General features: G+C 47.6%; 1 protein-coding gene across 2 annotated transcripts in view; it reads left to right on the top strand.

Moving 5' to 3' along the window:
- ELP3 (elongator acetyltransferase complex subunit 3) overlaps positions 1-8,128 on the top strand; it is a 75,725-nt gene extending 67,597 nt beyond the window's left edge. For both annotated transcript variants that reach the window (XM_005528807.3, XM_088053565.1), the window contains exon 15: positions 7,670-8,128. In XM_005528807.3, the coding sequence (XP_005528864.1) occupies positions 7,670-7,746 (77 nt within the window). In that variant the 3' untranslated portion in view covers positions 7,747-8,128. The remainder of the gene's footprint in view (positions 1-7,669) is intronic.
- Positions 8,129-23,512: the final 15,384 nt, after the last annotated feature.

Genomic DNA, 23,512 nt, shown 5'->3' on the forward strand with positions numbered 1-23,512 from the left:
GGGGCGGCGGCACCGCACTGACGTCCGTCAGCGTTATCTGTTTGTGCTGCCAGCGGGAGCAGCCGGCCTCGGCTTGTTCCAACAGCTTTGTGTCCTTATCTCCCGCAGAAGGGCCGGGATTGAATTCCCCTCCCGCGGCTGCTCGATCCCCGGCCACCAGCAGCACCCTTTCCTCGCCTGCCCCTCGGCATCGCGCCTTTTATCCCTTCCAGCCGGGATGGCCTCCCGAGGAGGCTCGGAGCGGTGTCTGATCCCTGCCAGGAGCTCATTTCCATGCTGGGGATGATGATGATGATGATGGGGATGATGACGGCGTTTCCCCCGGCCCAGGCCGCCATTCGGGGGCTGTCAAGGAGAAAATTAACGTGGCCGCGGGCCAGGGATGTTTCACGGCTGAGTGCGCCGGGAGGGGAAGGCGGGATGGATTCCTCGATGGGAGGCGGGAGGAGCAGCTGATGTCAGGCAGCTCCAGCTCCATCCCCAGCATCATCCCAGGAGCTGGGAAAAAAACATCCAGGGTTTTTTGTGACCTGCTCCGCTCGGAACAGAAATTCGGAAGAGTTGGGATCAATTTATGTTAATTCTGTGAATTCCTGGTGATGTCAGGCAGCTCCAGCTTGGGATCATCCCAGGAGCTGGGAAAAAACCATCCAGACCCTGGTGCTCTGCTCGGAGCGGTGGAGCAGGTGAAATTGGGAAGAGCTGGGATTGATTTGTTTTAAATCTCTGAATTCCTGCTTTGTCAGGCAGCTCCAACTTTTTCATTGGGATCATCCCAGGAGCTGGGAAAAGCTGGGAAAAATCATCCAGAGCTTGGGTGCTCCCCACCTGCTCCACTTGGAACAGGAAGTTGGAAGAGCTGGGATTGATTTGTTTTAAATCTCTGAATTCCTGCTTTGTCAGGCAGCTCCAGCTCCTTCACTGGGATCATCCCAGGAGCTGGGAAAAGCTGGGAAAGACCGTCCAGAGCTGGGATTAATTTAACTCCATTAATTCCTGCTTCATCACATCGGAGCTTCCCAGGGATCTGCAGGGATCCAAGTGGAGCTGCTGCTTCCTGCCCCTCTCCTCGGAGCGTCACCAAATCCCGAATGATTTGGGTTGGGAGGGACTTTAAAGCCCCCCGTGGCATGGATGAGGTTCCCCCTTCCGGTGTCCCAGGTTGTTCCAGCTTTTCCTTGGACACTTCCAGGGATGGGAAGTCCAAGGAGGAGCCCTGCCAAGAGGGATGGCGAAACAGAAACGGAGGAATTCTGGAGCGTTTTCCCCCTCCTGCTCCTCGCTCCCTTATTTCTCTGAGCGTTCTGAGCCACCTGAAGCGGATCCTCGGCACAGAATTCCCAGAGAATTTGCGGCTGTCCCATCCCTGGAAGTGTCCAAGGTCGGGCTGGAGCAACCTGGGGCAGCGAAGGTGTCCCTGGCCATGGATAAGGACATTCCAAGGTCCATCCCAACCCCGTGATTCCCTGCTGGAGGAGATGGGCTGGCTCTCGGGATCGCCGGGTTTATCATCCCGGAGCCCACAGGATGATAAAGACGAATCATGGATGTCTCACACGCTCCGTGACTCATCCCAAATCCATCTCCCAGGCTGGATATTCCAACCACCACCTCTGGACAAGGATGGATTCGGGGGTGAGGAGCAGACACATTTCCCTGTCCCCATCTCTCCCGATGCTCCGCAGACGCAATTCCTTAAATCCTGATGGAAGTTACGGAATTCACTTGGAAATGTTTCATTTTGCTGGGATTGGAAGTGGGAGATCCGCCAGCTCCGCCTTTTCCTGGCTCCGGAGCCGGGGTTTGCTGGGTCAGCGCAGGGCCAGGTGGGAATTCAGGGGACGTGGCTTCCATCCTAAAGGGATCAAGGAGATGGAATTTTCCCCATCCGGAATCTCTGGGATTCCTGACTTGGCCTTCAAAAGTCAGTTCTGTGATTCCAATTTTCATTATTTCCTTGAGGCTTTTTTCCCCAAAAATTCTGTTCAGCTGCTGTGGTTTCTTCCCTGGTTTTTATTTCTCCGGCTGAGAAGTCGGATCAGCCCCGTCGGGAATGTTCCGTATTCCCATCAAATCCAGCCCCATTGTGAATGTTCTCCATCTCCGTATTCCCATCAAATCCAGCCCCATCGGGAATGTTCTGCATTCCCATCAAATCCAGCCCCATCAGGAATGTTCTGCATTCCCATCAAATCCAGCCCCATCGGGAATGTTCTGCATCTCCATATTCCCATCAAATCCACTCCGTGTTTAAGATTTTTGGGAGCATTTTGGATTTTAAGATTCCAGAGGGCAATTCCAGGCATCTCCCAGTTTTCCTGCCCACGGATCGGGGGTCACAGATGATCCCGTCCCGGCTCTCCGAGGCCGGCGGTGTTTCGCCGACCAGAGGCTCCCAGACTTCGCAGATTTCCTTTTCTCATCGCACATTTGTGATTTCAAATCACCCAGCTGTGAGATCGTGACAGAACCTCGCTGCCAGACACAGGGGCTGTGAAAACAGTAATTTAAAATCTCCGGGAAGCATTCCAGCCAGGAAAAAAGGGGGAAAAAACCCCCAAAATGCCAACTGGTGTTCGGCATTAAAAACCGGAGGATTTCAGGGGTGGATTCGTCCCACGGGTCCAACAAACAGCAGGATGGGGGTTGGGCACAGCTGGGGTTTGAGGGAGGATTCTCATTTTTGGGATCGTCGTTCGGTGATCGCGCGGCTCCCGGTGGCTGCTGCGGCGGGAGCCGGTCATGGAATACTCAGCTCTCCCATCCCTGGATTCAATCCCTCCGGGAATGTCGATCCCGCTGAGAGCGGCTCCACAGGGAAGCGTGTCAGACGCCGGCGCTCACGAGTTAGGAAAAAATATCCAAAATCGCCTCCAGAGCTCGGATTTGACGCAGATTCAGAAACGTTCAATGAGTTTTTAATTAACTTTGAAATTAATAATATCGGATTCCCATTTTCTCAGAGGGTCCTGGCCCAGGTTTCCCAGAATTTGGGGCTGGACCCGTCCCTGGAAGTGTCCAAGGACAGGTTGGAACTGGATGAGCTTTGAGGTCTCTCCCAGTCCAAATCACTCTGGGATACTGGGGAACATTCCCAAAAATCCTCTCATTTCCCAAGGATTTTTATCTCCTCGGTATCTCCAGGAACTTCCTGAAAACACTCTGCCAATTCTCTGATGTCAGATTAAAATCTTCACTAGAGGGATCATTCCTTGATTCCTTAAACTCGGAACTTTTCCGGGATTGCTCCGACGTGTCCCGGTTTTCTCGGCACTGTTGAAAAGCGGGATTTTCCCCCATTTCCTCAGTGCTGGTAAAGCAGTTTCTGGTTATCTCGGATCCTTTTCCTGCTTCCCGTTATTCCCGTTCCCAGGGATTTATTGGGATTCACATGAAACAGCTTCGTGTTTTCCCCGGAGATAAATCCCAGCCTTGTGGGAAGCGGAGATGCCAAAGGAAACTCATAGAAGATCGTGGATGGAGCTGCTGCTCATTCCCAATTCCCAAACCCACGGGTTCCTCTGTCAGCATCCAGAACACAACAAAGGAAAAAACCCCTCCCTCTTCCTATTTTCCTGCATTTTCCATGGATTGAAAGCTTGGATTTGACCCTTCAGCTTGAAGAGCGACGTCTCATTCCGAAGGAAACGCTGGAATTTTCACGGGTGCCGGCTTCCTTTGGGAGTCGAGGCTTGGGGACACCGGTGGGATTCCCAACGAGCCGTTCCTGCGTCACCACGAATTCTGTGGAGATCAAGGAGTTAAAACAAACCCAAAACTTCCCTTTTTGGGTTAAAAATGGAAAGTTTCTGTTCCATGCTGCTCTTCCTGCCTGGCTCGGTGTTGTCCATGTCCTTGGAATGCCGGAGGTGACGGACAAAGCTTTTGTCACTTCCTTCTCCGTGACTTTTCCATGAAAAGCGGAATTCCGGCTGCGGCAGAACGTTCGGCTCGTATGGCACCGACGCGGTGTCCCCGGGGCCAAGAGAAACAGCTTTGGCCATCCCAGATCCCTGTGGATATCCCGAATCCCTGTGGGTATCCCAAATCCTTGTGGATATCCTGATTTCCTGTGGATGTCCGAAATCCCTGTGGATATCCCAAATCCCTGTGGATATCCCGAATCCCTGTGGATATCCCGAATCCCTGTGGATATCCCAAATCCCCGTGGATATCCTGATTTCCTGTGGATATCCCAAATCCTTGTGGATATCCCAAATCCCCGTGGATATCCCAAATCCCCGTGGATATCCTGATTTCCTGTGGATATCCCAAATCCCTGTGGATATCCCAAATCCCTGTGGATACCCCAATTTCCTGTGGATATCCCAAATCCCCATGACCATCCCGAATTCCCATGACCATCCCAAATCCCCGTGTCTGCCTTGATGCTCGCCGCTCATTCTGGGTGAAATCCGTAGCGTTTTGGTGACCCTCACACCATTCTCCCATGGAATTCCAGGATGGTTTGGGTGGGAAAGGACCCAAAATCCCGCCCAGTTCTGTGGGCAGAGACACCTCCCACCATCCCAGGCTGCTCCAAGCCCCATCCAGCCTGGCCTGGAACATTTCCAGGGATGAGGAAATCCACAAATTCCCTGGAAAAATTCAGAGATCCACAGATTCTCTGGAAAAATTCTCCATTTCCTGTCCTGTTGTCCAATCCTTTTCCCAGCACCCTTGAAGGACAATCCTACTCACCGGAGATCCCACCTGGGATGTCCAGGCTCCCTTTTCCACAGGCAAAACACCGATCCAGGTGGTTATTCCCAAAAAAAAAACCTGGAAAATCACAGCTGGTAAGTCAGGATGTGCCCAGACTCCTCATCCCGGGAGAACATTCCGGTGGAAGATGCGGAGACGGAGTCCCTCGTGTGTCTCCGCGAGTCATCACCGTGGAAATTTAATGAACTATTAGTGGGTCATTAACGTTGCTGAGAACGACCTCATTTTCACTCGTTTCCGTGCCCGGTGAGCCACGCCAGAAGGATCTCGGAGGACGCTCGGACGCCGTGTCAGAATTCCAGCGCGGCAGGGCTGAATCAAAGATGGGAATTTATGGATTTATGGATTTCTGGGCTGGTTCTGCTGCGCTCCCGTGTCCGTGCCAGTCCCTCTGTGTTTATCCCTGGTGCTTGAGCAACTTCCCTCCGTTCCCTGCTCCAGGCAGGCTCCAAAAATGTATTTAATGAATTTTTGGGATGCAAATTCCAGGTTTTTTTTTGGAGGGTTATTCCAGCTTTCCCGTGCTGCCAGAAGGGGATTGAATTCGCACTTGTCAGAGGATGCAATCGCTTCCAAAAATCCTCCCCTGGCACCTGGCCGTGGGTTCCCATCCATTCCATTCCTTCCGCTGGATCTGGATCTGGATGAATCCTGCTCCGGCACGGCTGGATCCGGAATATTTAGCGTGAAATCCCAAAGCCGCAGGGTGGGGAAATCGGCCAGGTCCGGCTTGGAAAGCCAAGATTTTGGTTTTAGTCTTCCAATCCTGCTGGATTGTTCTCTCGGGATGTTTTTGGGAGGATTTCTTTTCCCTGGAAAACGCCGGGTGCAGCTCGGATCGGCCAAGATTTGGGAAGGGATCTTTATCTGTGGAGATCTTCCAGGAGTGTTGGGCATCCCAAGGCTCTTGTCCATGGGAAGATTTTCCCACTGAAGGACTTTTTATGGGACGATGAGGGAGACCCTCGGAACCTCGGGATACTCAGAAGACCTGGCACCAACTCGCGTCTCTTCAGAACTCTGAGATTCATGGAAGCAACCGCAGGTGTTGCCTTCAAACCCCTCGTGTTTTCCGAGGGATAAACTCAAAAGGGGAATTGTTGAACTGGGATGGAGGTGATGGTTTTAAAATCGTCACCTGGAATTATCCGGTTGTTCTTCAGCTCGAGGTGTTGCTGACTCTTTATATCCGACTTGTTTGGGGTCACAGATGATCTTTCAGAGCCAAAATCCATATTTTAATCTAATTTTTCATGATTTTCCATGTTTTTGTGATCTTCCAGAGCCAAAATCCGTATTTTAATCTTTAATTTTTCATGATCCTTTGTGTTTTTGTGATCTTCCAGAGCCAAAATCCATGTTTTGATCTTTCATTTTCCTGTTTCGTGTTTCTGTGATCTTCTAGAGCCAAAATTCACATTTTGATCTTTTCTGTTTTCGTGATCTTTTGTGTCTTCATCATCTTCCAGAGCCAAAATCTGTTTTGGGCTCTCCTGGTTTTGTGATCTTCTAGAGCCAAAATTCGTATTTTGATCTTTCGTGGTTTTTTGATATTTCATGTTTTCATGATCTTTCATGTTTTCGTGATCTTCCAGAGCCAAATCCATGTTTGGATATTTAATTTTCCTGCTCTTCCGTGTTTTCGTGATCTTCCAGAGCCAAAATTCGTATTTTGATCTTTCATGGTTTTTTGATCTTTCCCGTTTTCATGATCTTTTATGTTTTCGTGATCTTCCAGAGCCGGAATTCCTCATCTGCTCTGCTGATGAACCCAGGGAATGTTTTTATTTTGGCCAAGCTGTTGGTTCAGGTCATGGTTTACTCCAAGCCAGAGATCCCAATCCTTCCAGGCAGAGATCGGGAAGCGGGGAACGGATGTTTGCAGCAGATTTGGGCTCTCCCATGGTTTCAGGTTCCAAAATTCCAAGTGAATTTGCTCGGCTGTTCCCCAGTTTGGGGCTCCTTGTGGTTTTCCAGGGTTTTCCCAACTGCTGGAATGGGGAGCACAAGGACATTTCTGGGCTTCAGGTGCCCTCGAATTGATCCAGTTTGAAATTGTGGGATGAATCAAAGAGTGGTTGGGGTTGGGAGGGACCTTAAAGACCATCCAGGGACACGGGAATGCTGGACAGGAATTTTTTGGGATCTCAACCCGTTCAGGAACTCCCGGAATGTGCATTTCGGAAACGGCCGAGGATCGCTTTAACCAATCCCATGGGCAGGAAGGGGTTACCGGGGTCATTCCCTGCCCGTTCCAGCCAATTCCAGGAGTTTCCAGGAAGGCTGGAGACATATCGGAGCAAAGAGGGGCTGCTCCTTCTGCCAGAGAGGCGAGTCCTCTCCATCCAGTGCCGCCGGTGATGCCGAATCCCTCCTCCCTCCCTGATGAGTAATTACTGCATCTGTGACTAATTAGCCAAGGTGGGAAGGATGCGGAGCCGGGCCCGTCCCGCCTTTCCAGCGGGAGAAAGCTCCTCCAGGGAGGAAGGACAGGGAAGAGGTTCTTGGAGGAGGCTCAGAGGAGGAAATTGGATTGTGCCCACTCGAGCACCTGGAGTGGAGCCGAGCTCATTCCCAGAGCCCCTGGAATGAGTCCGGGGGGTTGTAGGGCTCTTGGGTTCCTGGGAATGATCCCGCACCTGGGCCCTTGTCTGGGCTTTGTTGTGCCCGGGGTTGGCTTTTCCCGGTTTTCCGCGCCGGTTCCTCTCCCGAGACAAAGGACGGGGGCCACGATCCGGGGTGGATGGAGCAGCTGCAGCTCCTGCCTGAACAACACCGTAATTAGTCCGGCTGTTAACGAGCAACCGCCCCCGCTCCGGCACAGCGGCCGAGCCTGGAGAGGCCGAGCTCCTTCCAGCGCCATTCCTGCATGGAAGGGCCTGTCCTGGCTTTTCCAGCTTTGTCCCCATGGAATTAAACCTCGTTCTTCTCCTCCTCTTGGCAGGTGTCGGCACCAGGAATTACTACAGGAAGATCGGTTACGAGCTGGAAGGGCCCTACATGGTGAAAAGGCTGGAATGATGTTCCCGGAGATCCTGGGAGAACGGGAAGGACACGGCGATTATCCCGGGAATGACACTTGGCCCGGGAATAAAGCCCAGGACTCGCTTCTGCCAAAGCCCGCGGCCGCACAGAGCTCCAGAGGTGGGCTTGATGATGCTGGTGGTCCCTAAATTCCATAAAATTTCAGGATTTTAGAGCAGCCCTGGGATCATCCCGTTCTCCCCGGAGAAGCCGGGGACATTCCAGGTGTCTCAGTCCTCGGGATGGGCTCCAACAGCCGCATTTGAGGGGTGAAATTTCAGGATTTGGGGACCCTCTGGAGTGGCCTGGTGGGAAAAACGCCTCTTTTCCGATGCTGTCGGCTTTTTAAGAGCGAATAAATTCCATGCTTATTTATTTACTCCGGGCCCGGCTGCTTCTGTCCATCCCAAGCGATCCCAAATCCCGGGATCGGGAGGGATCGGGATGAAAAGCCAGATTGTCCCTCTGAGATGACACCACCAGGGAGGAGCTGAGGGAGCTCGGAGCTCCCCTCTCCCAGCTGATCCCGTCGGGCCAGGGTTGTGATCCCGGAGTATCTCCAAGGGTGCCGCCATCGTCTCATCCCAGCGGGAATCGGGAATGTTCCGGCACCGCCCGCCTGCGGCGGATCCCAGGAGAGAGGAGCAGAGCCCATCGTGATCAAACTTTGCTGCAGCCTCCTGCTTCCCAAACGATCCCGTTCTTTTTCACCTTGGGAAAAAAAAGGGAGTGGGATTGAAGGTCCATGAATCCCACCCAAATCATTCCGGGATCCTGAGATCAAGGATGCTCAGGATCCATCCTGAGGGGTTTTTATGGAATTCGGGGATGGAAAAGGGAAGGGAGACCCTTCCTGGAGTCCCCAATTCCCAGTGAGGCCCCTGGATCCTGAAATTCCTTCCCAGAGAGGAGTTGGGATGGGGCTGGATCCAATCCCAGGCTGGGAATGGAGGGAATTCCCTGGAAAAGGGGAGCTTGGGGTGGGATCTTGGGAAGGAATTCCTGGCTGGGAGGGTGGGGAGGCCCTGAAAGAGAATTCCCAGAGAATCCCTGGATCCCTGGGAGTGTCCAAGGAGAAGTTGGAGTGTCCCTGGACATGGGCAATTCCAGAGCTCCGGAAGCTCAACTTCAATCCGGGAGTGAGCGCCCGGAGCTCCGACCTTTTCCGCCTGTTTTTTGTGGGATTTCAACCAAAAGTGGGGCTGGAATCCCGTCAGGAGCCCTCGGAAGCTTTGCCGGCGCCAAGGGCTCAGAAGAGCGGGGAAGAGGAGGAGGAATTCCATGAGGAAGGCTTTTGGTGATCCGGAGCGCAGGGTCAGAGAGACGCCAAAATATCCCGGGATAAAGTTGGGATGATCCAAGGAAAACTGGGTTTTTCCATCCCCTGGAAAAAAAGGGCCAGGCTCAGCTGTCGACACCATCAAAGGACAAAGTCTGCCTTGGGAGAGATGCAATTCCTGCTGGGAATGGGTGAAATTTCCCGGAAAATTGGTTGTCCTGTCACCGCTGACACAATTACGGACGGCGCTGACGTCGGAGCCGTGACAGCTCCGGTTTTTTTCCGGAGCCGGCCAAGCTCACGCTTCCCTGGGAGCTCAGCCCTCTGGCAAAACCGGGAAATGTCGGATCCATTCCCTGTTTTTTTTATTTTGTCGGAAGCTGATCTGTTGGGAGCTGACAGGCTCGGGAAACAAAGCAGTTTTGCCCTCGGGGGTTTATTTTTAGCTTTTCCCATTTGTTTCCCGGCTCGTTCCGGGCTCAGCCGCGCAGAAACTTCCTGGGTTCTCAGGGATCTTCGGAAGCGCCGCGGATTCCTTGGGATATCGAGGCCGCTGAGTTGTTCCCGGTGTTTTGTGTGCTGGGATTGGGAGAGCAGAGCTGGAAAAACTCTTCCCGGGGAAAAAATTTGGGAAAATTCCCAATTATTCCCTTTTTTCCTCTCATCCTGCTCCGGGGCCGCTCCAAGGGATTTTCCAGCTGGTTTGGTTTTTTCCAGCGCTCTGGAATTTTGGGGGATTAATTTCAGGTTCTTGCTCCATGAGAATTCCCACTCTTAGGAATCCATAGGATAATCAGCTCGGAGCTGCCAAATTCCAGCCCCTCCCCCTCCCTTCCCGATGGAAAAAAGTTGATTTTTCACGACTTTTTAATTAAAAACATCCAAAAAGACAAAAAAACCTCAAATTTGTCCCTAAAACCCAACGGATCCCGGGATCTGCCCAATCCCAAGCCTGTGGAAGAGAAACCTGGGGCTGGGAAGACCCAAAACTTCCAGGATAAAGGTTGGAACAGGGGGAAAAACTGGGAAAAATTCCCAGGAATTCCAAGCACCACCGGGAGGGAGCTGGGGTGAGGTCGGGTATCCAAGGAAGTGCAGGGTGATGGGAATTCCGTCTTCTCCCAAGGATCCATCCCTTTCTCCCGGCTGGAATTCCGGACTTCTCCGTCCCGCTCGGACAATGAAATCCTCCACGGATTTGGAGCACCCTGGGATCCCATCCCAAGGAATTCCGGGATTCTGGGATCCAGGAGGCTCAGGATCCATCCCGAGGGATTTTTATGGAATTTTTGTGGAAAAATCTCCTCATTTTCTTGGGGGGAAAACTCCAGATTTTGGCAAATCCCAAAAAAAAAAAATAACCCCAAAATATTCTGGGGTAGAACAAGAGGGGATTTTAACCCAAATTCCTGTGGCATTCCTGGAAAACGGGAAGGATGGAATTCTAATCCCATCCGGATTCTCCTGGATTTGGGATCCCGGCTCCTCCCAGATCTCCGGATTCCCATGAGGAAAAATTAAAAATAATTAAAAATAAAAAATTAAAAATAATTATAAATTAAAAATTGAAAATTAAAAATAATTAAAAATTTTAAAAAATAAAATAAAAAATTAAAAATAAAAGTTACAAATTTCCTCGGGAATTTTGCTGTTGGAATTTTGCTGGAGAGGAAGCGGATTGGAGCCGGTGGCTCATTCCCACCTGGAATTCTTTTGGAATTCCGTGTCCTCCCCACATCCGTCGGGTTTCGGGAAAATCCCCGCAGCCAGCGCCGCGGGGCGGAAAAATGAGGATTTGTCCAAATTTTTCTGTCTTTTTTTGGGAATTCCGTCTCTGTCGCCAGCGGGAGTTTGGGATGAGGATGGAGATCCAGAGGGAAGGGACGGGTGAGATTTTGGGAGGGAATTCCCGGCTGGAATTCCCAGAGAATCCTTGGGAGTGTCCAAGGATGGGTTTGGATCCCGGATCCGGCCTTGGGATCCACAGGGATCAGGAGATATCCCGGGATGAGGAGCTGACAATTCCCAAGGTTTCCACGTGGCTTTGGGAGAAGCCAGAGGAGCGGGAATGTCGGAGCGGGACCGGGAATTTCAGCACGCAGAGACAATTCCAGAGGGGGAAGGGTTCGGGAATCGGGGATTCATGCTGGGATTCATGGAGCAGCCAAACAGTGGGAATGGGAGGGATAAATCCGGGATATCCGAGGAAAACGGAGCGGGAGAGCCACAAATCCCGGCACAGAGGGAATTCCAGAGGTGGAAAATGGCAGGAATCTTCCACAGGGGCTCCAGGAGAGCTGGAATTTGGGAAAATGGGAGCCAGGGAATGGCTTCCCACTGGGAAAGGGGAGCTTGGGATGGGATCTTGGGAAGGAATTCCCGGCTGGGAATTCCCAGAGAATCCCTGGAAGCATCCAAGGAAAAGTCGGAGCAGGTTGGGATCAGGCTGGGACTGAAGATCTGTGGATCCCATCCCAAGGAATTCCAGGATTCTGGGATCCAGGAGGCTCAGGATCCATCCCGAGGGATTTTTATGGAATTAAGGGGTGGAAAAGGGAAGGGAGACCCTTCCTGGAGCCCCAAGATTCCCAATGAATCCCCTGGATCCTGAAATTCCTTCGGGGTGGGGATGGATCCAATCCCAGGCTGGGAGAGCCGGGAATGTGCAGCTGGATCAGGGAAGGATCCAGGGAGTCCTCGGAGCCACTTCCCGAGGCTCCAGGGGCTCCGGGAGAGCTGGGATTTGGGATTTGGGAATGGCTTCCCACTGGGAAACAGGGTGGGATCCTGGGAAGGAATTCCCAGCTGGCATAGGCAACCTCCTCCTTCCAGGATTTACTGAATTCCCAAAAATCCCCCACTTCCGGAGGAGCACGACATGGAAAAATCCCTTTTCCCGCCTGGGCTGAGCCGGGATTTCCGATTCCCGGAACGATTTTGGGGACAAACACGGAATTTCCGAGGAGAACGGAACTGAGGGAGCGGATCCAGCTGGGATTTTTGCCTTTCCCTGGATAAACGCAGCCCCTGGATCTCTGCCAGCCATGGGATTTGTCCCACAGAAAAACACGGAAAGGTCTGAGGCATCCGAGGAATCACAGCTCCGGCATTCCGGGAAGCTCCGAGGCAGGAAAAAACCACAGAAAAACGGAAAACTTAGGGGATTTTTCCCCGCCTTCACCTGGGAATTCGAGGAATCACCGAGCCACATCCCTCTTTTTCCTTCGGGAGAGGCGAGGCTGTGGATAAAGATATGGAATTACATCCCGGGAAAAATCGGAATTTCACTCACCGGCAGCACCGCTCTCATCCCAAAGCGCGGAATTCCGGGAGCGGATCCCGCTGGGAAACGCCTTCCTCCGCTTCCTGAGGCCGCGGCTGATTTTTGGGATTTCTGGAAGTGAAAAGCTGGGAATTTCCTCCCAAATCCGTCGTTTTCCAGGTTTCCTATCCGCCATTCCCAAATTTTTCGGATTTCCCTGGATTTTCCCTTTGTTTTTTCCCGGTTAAATTGTTACTCCTGAGCTGCTGGAAGGAGGGAAAATCCCAGGGAATCATCTCCTCTTCCCGTTTTTATCCCGCTCCCTTCAGCCTCTGGAGCGATTCCGGCTCCCGGAGTTGTTCCCAGGGAGATCCAGGAATTCTTTCCCTCGGAATTATTCCATCCGCTCCTTTTTCCAATTCACGGGGTTGTTGGAGCGAAAAAAAGGGGGAAAACCCCAAAAAACTTGGGAAAACAAGGAAAAAAAAGAGGTGTCAGGAATTCCAAGGAAACGCTCAGCGGTTTTTCCCAGCGGGAAATAAAAAAATATTCCCAAAGTTTTGTTGATTTGTGGAGTTTAGTGGAATTAAAAATTTAATTTAATTTAATTTAATGAATTAAATAAAATTTATAAATTTATTAAAATTAAATAAAATTAAATATATTAAATAAAGTTAAATAGATTAAATAAAATTAAATAAATTTAATAAAATTAAACAAAATTAAATAAATTAAATAGATTAAATAAAATTAAATAAATTAAATAAAATTAAATAAATTTAATAAAATTAAAATTAAATAAATTAAATAGATTAAATAAAATTAAATAAATTAAATAAAATTGAATAAATTTAATAAAATTAAACAAAATTAAATAGATTAAATAGATTTAATAAAATTAAATAAATTAAATAGATTAAATAAAATTAAATAAATTAAATAAAATTAAATACATTTAATAAAATTAAATAAATTAAATAGATTAAATAAAATTAAATAAATTAAATAAAATTAAATAAATGTAATAAAATTAAACAAAATTAAATTAAATAAATTTATTAAAATTAAATAAAATTAAATAGATTAAATAAATTAAATAAATTAAATAGATTAAATAAAATTAAATAAAATTAAATAAAAATAAAAATAATCCAGCAGCTGAGTGGGGAAAAAAAAAAGGAGGAAAAGGAGGAAAAAAAACCATTCCTGAATCCTGGAATTCTCTCATGTGGGAAATCCAAAAAACATCCCGGAAAAACGGGGGCCGGGAGAGCTCCGGGATGGTCAGGGGTGGGAAAAGGATGGGGAAAAAAGGATGGGAAAATCTTAATTCCGGATGGGAAAAGGGGTGGAGAAAATTCGGGATGGGAAATATTAATTAAGGGTGGGAAATCTTAATTAAGGGTGGGAAATCTTAATTAAGGACGGGAAAATCTTAATTAAGGGTGGGGAAAAAGGATGGAAAATTCTAAATACAGGGTGGGAAAAAGGGTGGAGAAATCTTGATTAAGGATGGGAAATCTTAATTAAGAATGGGAAAAGGATGGGAAATCTTAATTCAATTAAGGATGGAGGAATCTTAATTAAGGACGGAAAATCTTAATTCCAGATGGGAAAAAGGATGGAAAAATCTAAGCTCAGCATGGGAAATCTTAATTAAAAATGGGAAATCTTAATTAAGGATGGGAAAAAGGATGGAAAAATCTAAATTCAGGGTGGGAAATCTTAATTAAGGGTGGGAAAAAGGATGGAAGAATCCTAATTAAGGATGGAAAATCTTAATTCCAGATGGGAAAAAGGATGGAAAAATCTCAATTAAGGGTGGGAAAAAGAATGGAAAATTCTAATTCCAGATGGGAAAAAGGAGGGGAAAACCTAAATTCAGGATGGGAAAAAGGGTGGAAGGGATCTTAATTAAGGACAGAAAATTTTAATTAAGGATGGGGAAAAGGATGGAGGAATCGTAAAATTAAGGATGGAGGAATCTTAATTAAGGATGGAAAAAAAGGATGAGGAATCTTAATTAAGGATGGAAAATCTTAGTTCCAGATGGGGAAAAAGAATGGGAAAATCTAAATTCAGGGTGGGAAAAAGGATGGGAAATCTTAATTAAGGACAGAGGAATCTTAATTTCAGAAAGGAAAAAGGATGGAAAATCTTCATTCAAGGTGGGGAAAAAGGATGGGGAAATCTTAATCCAATTAAGGATGGGAAATCCTAATTAAGGATGGGAAAATCTTAATTAAGGGTGGGAAAAAGAATGGAAAATTCCAAATTCAGGGTGGGAAAAAGGGTGGAGAAATCTTAATTAAGGATGGAAAATCTAAATTCAGGATGGAAAAAAATATGAGGAAACTTAATTAAGGATGGAAATTTTTAATTCCAGATGGTAAAAAGGCTGGGAAATCTTAATTAAGGATGGGAGATCCTAATTAAGGATGGGAAAAAGGCTGGGGAATCCTAATTGAGGGTGGGAAAGCCAAGGGGGGACCCCAGCAGACGGATCCGGTTGTGATCCCCCGGAATTCCGGGATGAGTTTTGTTCCCACAGCAGCGATTCCCAGGGAGAATTCCTGCCAGGAGTTCCAGGGACAGAGAGCGAGGGGTGAGAAATGGAGGGAAAGGGAAAAGAGGAAAAAGGGAAAAGGGAAAATGAAAAAAGGGAAAAAGAAAAGAGGAAAAAGGGGGAAAAGGAAAGGAAAAGAGGAAGGAGAAAAGAGGAAGGAGGAAAAGAAAAAGGAAAATGGGAATGGAAAAGAGAAAAAAGGAAGGAAAGGAGAAAAAGGAAAGGGAGAGGAAAATGGGAAAGAAAAAAGGGAAAGGAAAGGAGAAAAAAGGAAGGAAAAGGAAAAGGAGGAAGGGAAAGGAGAAAGAGGAAGGGAAAAGGGAAGAAGGAAAAGGGAAAGGGGAAAGGAAAAGGGGAAGGAGAAAAGAAGAAAAGGGAAAGAAGGAAAAGGAAAAGGAAAAGGAAAAGGAAAAGGAAAAGGAAAAGGAAAAGGAAAAGGAAAAGGAAAAGGAAAAGGAAAAGGAAAAGGAAAAGGAAAAGGAAAAGGAAAAGGAAAAGGAAAAGGAAAAGGAAAAGGAAAAGGAAAAGGAAAATCCTCTCCATGGATTTGTGCCCCACTGCTTCAATCAGAACCTGCAGCAGAGGGGAAAACCCGAATTTCCAACCAAAATCTCCGCGTTCCTGCCCTCTCTGCACGGAATTTCTGGGATTCTCCTCCCTTCCCTCTGGAAAAGCAGAGCCGCCGTCGGATCCATCCCTGGCGGGAAGCCAAAGCCATTAAAAATCCATTAAAGCCATTTTTCCACCCAAATTGGGCTCCCCCATTTACCTGCCACGATTGCAGCCCGGGCTCGGCGCTTTCCCGGGAAAAGCAGGCGGGACACAGCGGGAAGCGCAATTCCCTCGGCGGCGCTGACGCATCCGAGGGTTGAGAACTCTCCAGGTTTATTTTAGGAAAGGTTTTGGGTCGATCTGGGAGAATATTGAAGAAAATGCGGATTTTGATCCCGCCTGGAGTTTTGGCGGAAGGGTTGGGAGGGGAGGTAGAGATGGAGCTGGGGCGCGGACAGAAAATTGCGATTAAATGGCAAAAAATGGCAGTAAAACACCCAAAATAAACACCAAAAACTGCAGTTCAACACCCAAAATAAATGCCAAAAAGTGCATTTAAACACCCAAAATAAATCCCAAAAATTGCAGTTCAACACCTGAAATAAACGCCAAAAACTGCAGTTCAACACCCGAAATCAACACCAAAAACTGCAGTTCAACACCCAAAATCAACACGAGAAACTGCAGTTCAACATCCAAAATAAACGCCAAAAACTGCAGTTCAACACCCAAAATCAACACCAAAAACTGCAGTTCAACACCCAAAATCAACACCAGAAACTGCAGTTCAACATCTGAAATAAACGCCAAAAACTGCAGTTCAACACCCAAAATCAACACCAAAAACTGCAGTTCAACACCCAAAATCAACACCAAAAACTGCAGTTCAACACCCTAAATCAACACCAGAAACTGCAGTTGAACACCCAAAATAAACACCAGAAACTGGAGTTCAACATCCGAAATAAACGCCAAAAACTGGAGTTCAACATCCGATATAAACACCAAAAACTGCAGTTCAACACCCGAAATCAACACCAAAAACTGCAGTTCAACACCCAAAATAAAGACAAAAAACTGCAGTTCAACACCCAAAATCAACACCAAAAACTGCAGTTCAACACCCAAAATAAAGACAAAAAACTGCAGTTCAACACCCGAAATAAACGCCAAAAACTGCAGTTCAACATCCGAAAAAAATCCAGTTAAACCCCAAAAAAATTCTAATTAAACCCCTAAAAAATTCCAATTACACCACAAAAATCCCCAACTAAACCCCAAAAATCTCCAATTAAACCCCCAAAAAATTCCATTTAAACCCCAGAAAAATTCTAATTAAATCCCCCAAAAATTCGAATTAAACCCCCCCCAAAAATTCCAATTAAACTCCAAAACTCTCCACTTAAACCCCAAAAAAATTCCAATTAAACTCCCAAAAAAATTCCAATTAAACCCCAAAAAAATTCTAATTAAATCCCAAAAATTTCCAATTAAACCCCAAAAAAGCCCCCAATAAACCACAAAAAAATTCCAATTAAACACCAAAAAAATTCCAATTAAATCCCCAAAATCTCCAATTAAACTCCAATTAAATTCTCCACCGAGGGAGAATCCAGGGCTGGAAATTCCATTTCCAGGTGGTTTCTCCTGGGGTTTTTTTCAGGAAGAGCGGGGACAAAAAACCACTTGAAAAGAGGGAATGGAGAAATTCCTCCCGGATAAAACCGAAATTCCTCGAGGTTCATCCCCGTGGATAAGGAACAGAAATGGAAAACCACCAAAATTTGGGATAAAATGAGATTTTTTGGGAGTTTTTCCCAAAAAGTGACTGTACAAATAAATGAAGTTTTGTCCATTGAAATAAAACCGTTCCGGGAAACGAATCCGGTAATTTTCAGGAATTTTCTGACAGAGAATTCCAGAAGTGGATGGAGCTCCTCAGCTCCTGGGAAAGCTTCCAGATCCCTGTGGGACTCGATCCCTGCTGAGATAAAACCAGGAAAAAATCCAAAATTCAATATTTATTATCCCGGATCCGTGGGAACGCTGGAAATTTAGGGAAGAGAGCAGGGAATTCCCTTGGGAAAATTTTTCCATGTCCTGGGCTTTAAATTCATGGGAAAAAATCCCATTTTGGGGGTTTTTAACCTCGGAATGGTTTGGGTGAACCTTCAATCCCATTCCATCCCGATATCCTAGGGTGTTCCGGCTTTTCCTTGGACATTCCCAGGGATTCTCTGGGAATTCCAGCCCAGCCCCTCCCCACCCCCCAGGCAGAAATTCCTTCCCAAGACCCCCTTTCCCAGAGGGAAGCCATTCCCTGGCTCCTGGCGCTCCAACCCTTTCCCAAATCCCAGCTCTCCTGGAGCCCCTTGAGGCTCGGGAAGGGACTCTGAGGTTTCCCTGGAGTCTTCCAGGTGAACATTCCCAGCTCCTGGAAGGGCTCTGAGGAGTTCCTGACCCTTCTCTGCTCCAGGTGAACATTCCCAGCTCCTGGAAGGGTTTTAAGGGCCCTTCCCTTCTCCAGGTGAACATTTCCAACTCCTGGAAAGTCTCTGAGGAGTTCCTGACCCTTCCCTCCTCGGCCATTCCTCCCAGGAATCAGGGCTGCTTCAGATTCATGGCAGGGAAAACTGGGAGAGCATTAAAATTTTTTTTTTAAAAAATAAATCAACTTTTAAACTCCAAACTAAACCCAAACCAAACTCCTTCTAAACGGAACGGTTTCCTGAGGAGAGGCGGCCCAAGCCATATCCATGGTAACTCGGAGCCGCTCTCCGGCACAATCCCGGCGGGATCCGACCACCCGGGAAGCGCCATCGATCCGTCCCCGGCGCGGGGAGCTGCCTAAGGACGGGAAAGGGCTCTGTGGGCACGTTCCCTGCGCGGAGGGCAGAGGAAAGGCAAGACCTCCTGGGTCCCCGGGATTGACTTTCCAATTAATGGAGTTGGCCACAAGTGCCGGTTTGGCACTGAAGCTTTTCCCTGTTCGGAATTTTCTTGCCCGGCATCGTGTTCCTGCACTTCCAGCTCCAATTCCCGATTGCTCCGTGCCCTGCTCCTCATCCCTCTCCCCAGCCCTTGGCAAGCTGACCCCGAACTTCACCTCAAAGCTCCCTGTCCCGCTCCCAAACTCCCCATTCCAGGTTATTTCTCCGTTATCCAGTACAAATTCCCACTGCAATCCTACACCTCCCTCTTTCCCTGCCGCTTCCTTCTCAGCCCCTCATCCCCCTTCTCCCTGTGCTCCTTGACACCGTCCCAAATTTATCCCTTAAACCACATTAATTCCTTCCCCAGCCCCTCAATCCTTCCCCCTTCAAACTTCCTACCCCACCTGCTGCTGCTGCTGCCTTCAGAGCTCCCCTTCCCAAATCCCCCTCCCTCCCCAAAGCCTCGGTCCAGCTCTCCCAGCTCCTTTCCCAAATCCCATCTTTTCACACTGCCCTCTCCCAGCTGATTCCCAGCCCCTCACTCTTTCTCAGAGCGGCTCCAAACCCCGATCTCCCCACGCACCCACTTGGATAAAAATACCACCCCCTCAATCCTTCCCCCTTCCCTTTCCCATCCCAACGCCCCTCCGCTCCTCCCAACATCTCAGGAGCCCTTTCCCACCTCCACCTCAGCCCCTTTTCCCACCCTCTGCCCCACTCCAGGCCGTTCCACCACCACCTTCCCCAGGCCCAGCTCTTCCCCATTTCCCACCCAAGACCCCTCGGCCACCTCAGCTCCAGCTCCTTCCCCGCCCTCACCATTCCCTCACTCCCAGCCTTTCCCGGCTTCTTCCCTTTCCCTCCCCAGCCAAGTCCTCATCCCCTTCCCCACCTCAGCCCCTTTTACCATCCCCCGCTCCCTTCCACCATTCCCTCACTTCCAGCCTTTCCCGGCTTCTTTCCTGAGGCTCCCCACGCACCCCAGAGCCCTCTCCGCGCCCTCAGCCAGAGCCCCTCGGCCGCCTCAGCCCCGGCATCCACAACCAGCCACCGGGTTCGGTTCGGTCCGGTTCCCCTCAGCCCCGGCATCCACAACCAGCCACCGGGTTCGGTTCGGTTCGGTTCCCCTCAGCCCCGGCATCCACAACCAGCCACCCGGTTCGGTTCGGTTCGGTTCCCCTCAGCCCCGGCATCCACAACCAGCCACCCGGTTCGGTTCGGTTCCCCTCAGCCCCGGCACTCACAGCCCCTCAGGCCGGGCCGGGCCGGACCGGTTCCCCTCAGCCCCGGCATCCACAACCAGCCGCACGGTTCGGTTCGGTTCCCCTCAGCCCCGGCATCCACAACCAGCCCCACGGTTCGGTTCGGTTCTACTCAGTCCCGGCACTCACAGCCCCTCAGGCCGGTTCGGTTCCCCTCAGCCCCGGCACTCACAACCAGCCGCTCGGTTCGGTTCGGTTCCCCTCAGCCCCGGCACTCACAGCCCCTCAGGCCGGGCCGGGCCGGACCGGACCGGACCGGTTCCCCTCAGCCCCGGCATCCACAACCAGCCGCTCGGTTCGGTTCGGTTCGGTTCCCCTCAGCCCCGACACTAACAGCCGCTCTGGCCGGTTCGGTTCCACTCAGTCCCGGCACTCACAGCCCATCAGGCCGGTTCGGTTCCCCTCAGCCCCGGCATTCACAACCAGCCGCTCGGTTCGGTTCGGTTCGGTTCCCCTCAGCCCCGACACTAACAGCCCCTCAGGCCGGTTCGGTTCGGTTCCCCTCAGCCCCGGCACTCACAGCCGCCCGGTTCGGTTCGGTTCCCCTCAGCCCCGACACTCACAGCCACTTGCCGCAGCCACCCGGTTCGGTTCGGTTCGGTTCGGTTCGGTTCGGTCGGGTTCGGTCGGGTTCGGTTCCGTTCCCCTCAGCGCGCTCCCCCTCAGCCGTTTCCTCTCCTCTCCCACCGGTGCCGCTCGCGCCGAACTCTCCGACCGCCACAATTCCCGCCACGGCCTCTGGCCCCGCCCACCGACCGCTCTCTACCAATCATCGAAAGCCTCCTCCCCCGCACGCCGGAAAGGGGCAGTGCTGCGCATGCGCGGCGGTGCAACCGAACGGGGAGAAACAACAACTCCCAGCAGCCTCTGCGGCCGGCTACGGGTGCATGCTGAAGGCAAAACTCGTCGAAACGCGCTGCGTGCGGGAGCGCTGGGCTCCGTCTGTCCGTGTGTCCGTCCCTCTGTCCCTCTGTCCCTCTGTCCCTCTGTCCCTCTGTCCAACCACGGGAATGGTTGGAACTGCAGGAAAATGTAGCCTTGGCTTGGCTCCGTAGAGCCGGTTTATTAAAAAAAAAAATTTAAAAAAATTATAAATATCAATAAATGTATTAAAAAATTCAATAAATGTATTAAAAATTCAATAAATGTATTAAAAAAAATCAATAAACGAGTTAAAAACCAAATAAAATTCCTATTTCTAAATTAATTTAATTCCGGTGGATAACCCTGAGGAGAGGTGATGTCAAAAATCATCAAATCCTGGAATTTTGGGGTGTTTGGACTCAAAGTTCATCTCATCCCAATCCCATAATCCCAAAATTTGGATCATCCCTCCCCATTTCCAGCCCCTGGGAATTCCCAGCTCCTCCCTTAAATCCCAGGATTTTGGGGATTTGGAAATGAGATTTTTCCACCCCGTTCCCAAATTTCCCGAAGTTTTTTGTTGGGAAGAAGAGAGGGGTCCCCAGCACAACTTCAAAAATCAATATTTTCAGATTTAAAAATTCAAATTTTTAATTTTAATTCCTCCGTTTTCCCAGGGATTGGAGCAATTCCCTGATTTTCCATTCCCAATCGTGCCTGGATTTTTTTTTTTGGTTCCGCCTGAGGGGATTTTTCCCAACTTTTCCAGCCTTTCCCAGATTTCTGGGAATTTCCTTTCCCTATCCCTGATGGAGAAACAACCTCAGATCCCCTCCTGGCTCAGGGGAGGAAAATTTGGGCTAAAATAACAAAGAATTTGGGTTAAAAAATAATAATTATTAATACTTAATTAATTAATTAATAATAATTAATGGGGGTTCAAATGATAATTCATCGGGTTATAATTTTATAATTCTGATTATGTTTAAAATCATGTATAATTATAAGGTGTTATAATGTAAGTATATAAAATATTAAATATAAAATAAATATATATTATAAATATATAAATATATATTAAATTAAATGTAAAATAAATATAATGTAATATAAATATAAAATATATATAATATAATATAAATATAAAATAAATATAATGCAATATTAATATGATATAAATATAATATAATCTATAAATACAGCATAAATAATAGTATAATAAACATACGTTTTATATAATTAGAATTGTGTTTTTATAATTGTTATTATAATTACAATTAAAAACATGAAAAATAAATATTAAATAAATTAAATTAATATTTCAATTCATTAAATTACAATTAAAATAATTAAATTTGATTTATAAATTATAATTGCAATTGTGACTGTAATTATGATTATAGTTAAATAATAAAATATATAAAAGAAATTAAATAGATTAAATAAATTAAATATATTAAATACATTAAATACATTAAATAAATAAATAAAATTAAATTTAATTCATTAAATCGGGTTAAAATTTTTGCTCTCCCAAAGCCCCAAAAAGCTCCGGTTTTGGGGATTCTTTTTTTATTTTCGGGGAATTCAGGCGGGATCGGAGCTGGGAATAACGGGATGAGCGGAGGGAGCCTTTCCTTGGATTTTCCCAGGGATTCTCTGGGAATTCTTTCCCAAATTTCTCCCCCTTTTCCCATGGAATTCTCTCCATTCCCAGCCTGGGGTTGGATCCAGCCCCATCCCAAGGGAAGGGATTTTGGGAATTCCCTGGGAATTGGGGACTCCAGGAAGGGTCTCCCTATCCCAGAATTCCATAAAAATCCCTTCGGGATGGATCCTGATGGATCCTGGATCCCGGAATTCCTTGGAATGGTTTAAATAATTCCCAAATAATTCCCCAATAATTCCAGAATAATTCCCAAATAATTCCAGAATAATTCCCCAATAATTCCAGAATAATTCCCCAATAATTCCCCAATAATTCCCCAATAATTCCCAAATAATTCCAGAATAATTCCCCAATAATTCCCCAATAATTCCAGAATAATTCCCCAATAATTCCCAAATAATTCCCAAATAATTCCAGAATAATTCCCAAATAATTCCAGAATAATTCCCAAATAATTCCAGAATAATTCCCAATAATTCCCCAATAATTCCCAAATAATTCCTGAATAATTCCCCAATAATTCCCGAATAATTCCCAAATAATTCCAGAATAATTCCCAAATAATTCCCAAATAATTCCAGAATAATTCCCAAATAATTCCAGAATAATTCCCAAATAATTCCAGAATAATTTCAGATCCAGTCCCAGGCTGGGAATGGAGGGAATTCCCTGGGAAAACGGGGAGGGATTTGGGATTTGGGAAGGAATTCCTGGGGTATCCCAAAAAAAACCCCAAATCCCAGAAAATCCCTGGATTTCCTTTCCCAAATTCCATAAAAATCCCTGGGGATGGATCCTGAGCCTCCTGGATCCCGGAATTCCTTGGGATGGGATCCCAGGGTGCTCCGAATCCTTGGGAATGAAAAATTCCAGGGGAACAATTCCCGATTTTCCCAGCTTGGGAAATCCACATTTCCCTGAATTTCCCTGAATTTTCCTGGAATTTTCCTGAATTTCCCTGAAATTTTCCTAAATTTTCCTGAATTTTTCCGAATTCTCCTGAATTTTTCTGGATTTGCCTGAATTTTCCTGGAATTTTCCTAGAATTTTCCTGAAATTTTCCTGAATTTTCCTAAATTTTTCTTAATTTTCCCTGAATTTCCTGATTTTTTCTGAGTTTTCCTGTTTTACTAAACTTTTTCTGAATTTTCCTAAATTTTCCTATATTTTTCCTGAATTTTCCTGAGTTTTCCTGGATTTGCCTGAATTTTCCTGGAATTTTCCTGGAATTTTCCTGGAATTTTCCTGGAATTTTCCTGATTCTCAGACCTGGATTTGGGACAGAAACACCCAAAAAATCCATTTCAAAAAAAAAAAAAAAAAAAATTAAAATTTTATTTTCCACCCAAATTTTCCAACCTTGAAAGTTTGGGAAA

This window comes from Pseudopodoces humilis, chromosome 3 (genome assembly GCF_049639895.1).
Source record: "Pseudopodoces humilis isolate 2021_Gansu_Grassland_sample_001 chromosome 3, ASM4963989v1, whole genome shotgun sequence".
NCBI lineage: Eukaryota > Metazoa > Chordata > Aves > Passeriformes > Paridae > Pseudopodoces > Pseudopodoces humilis.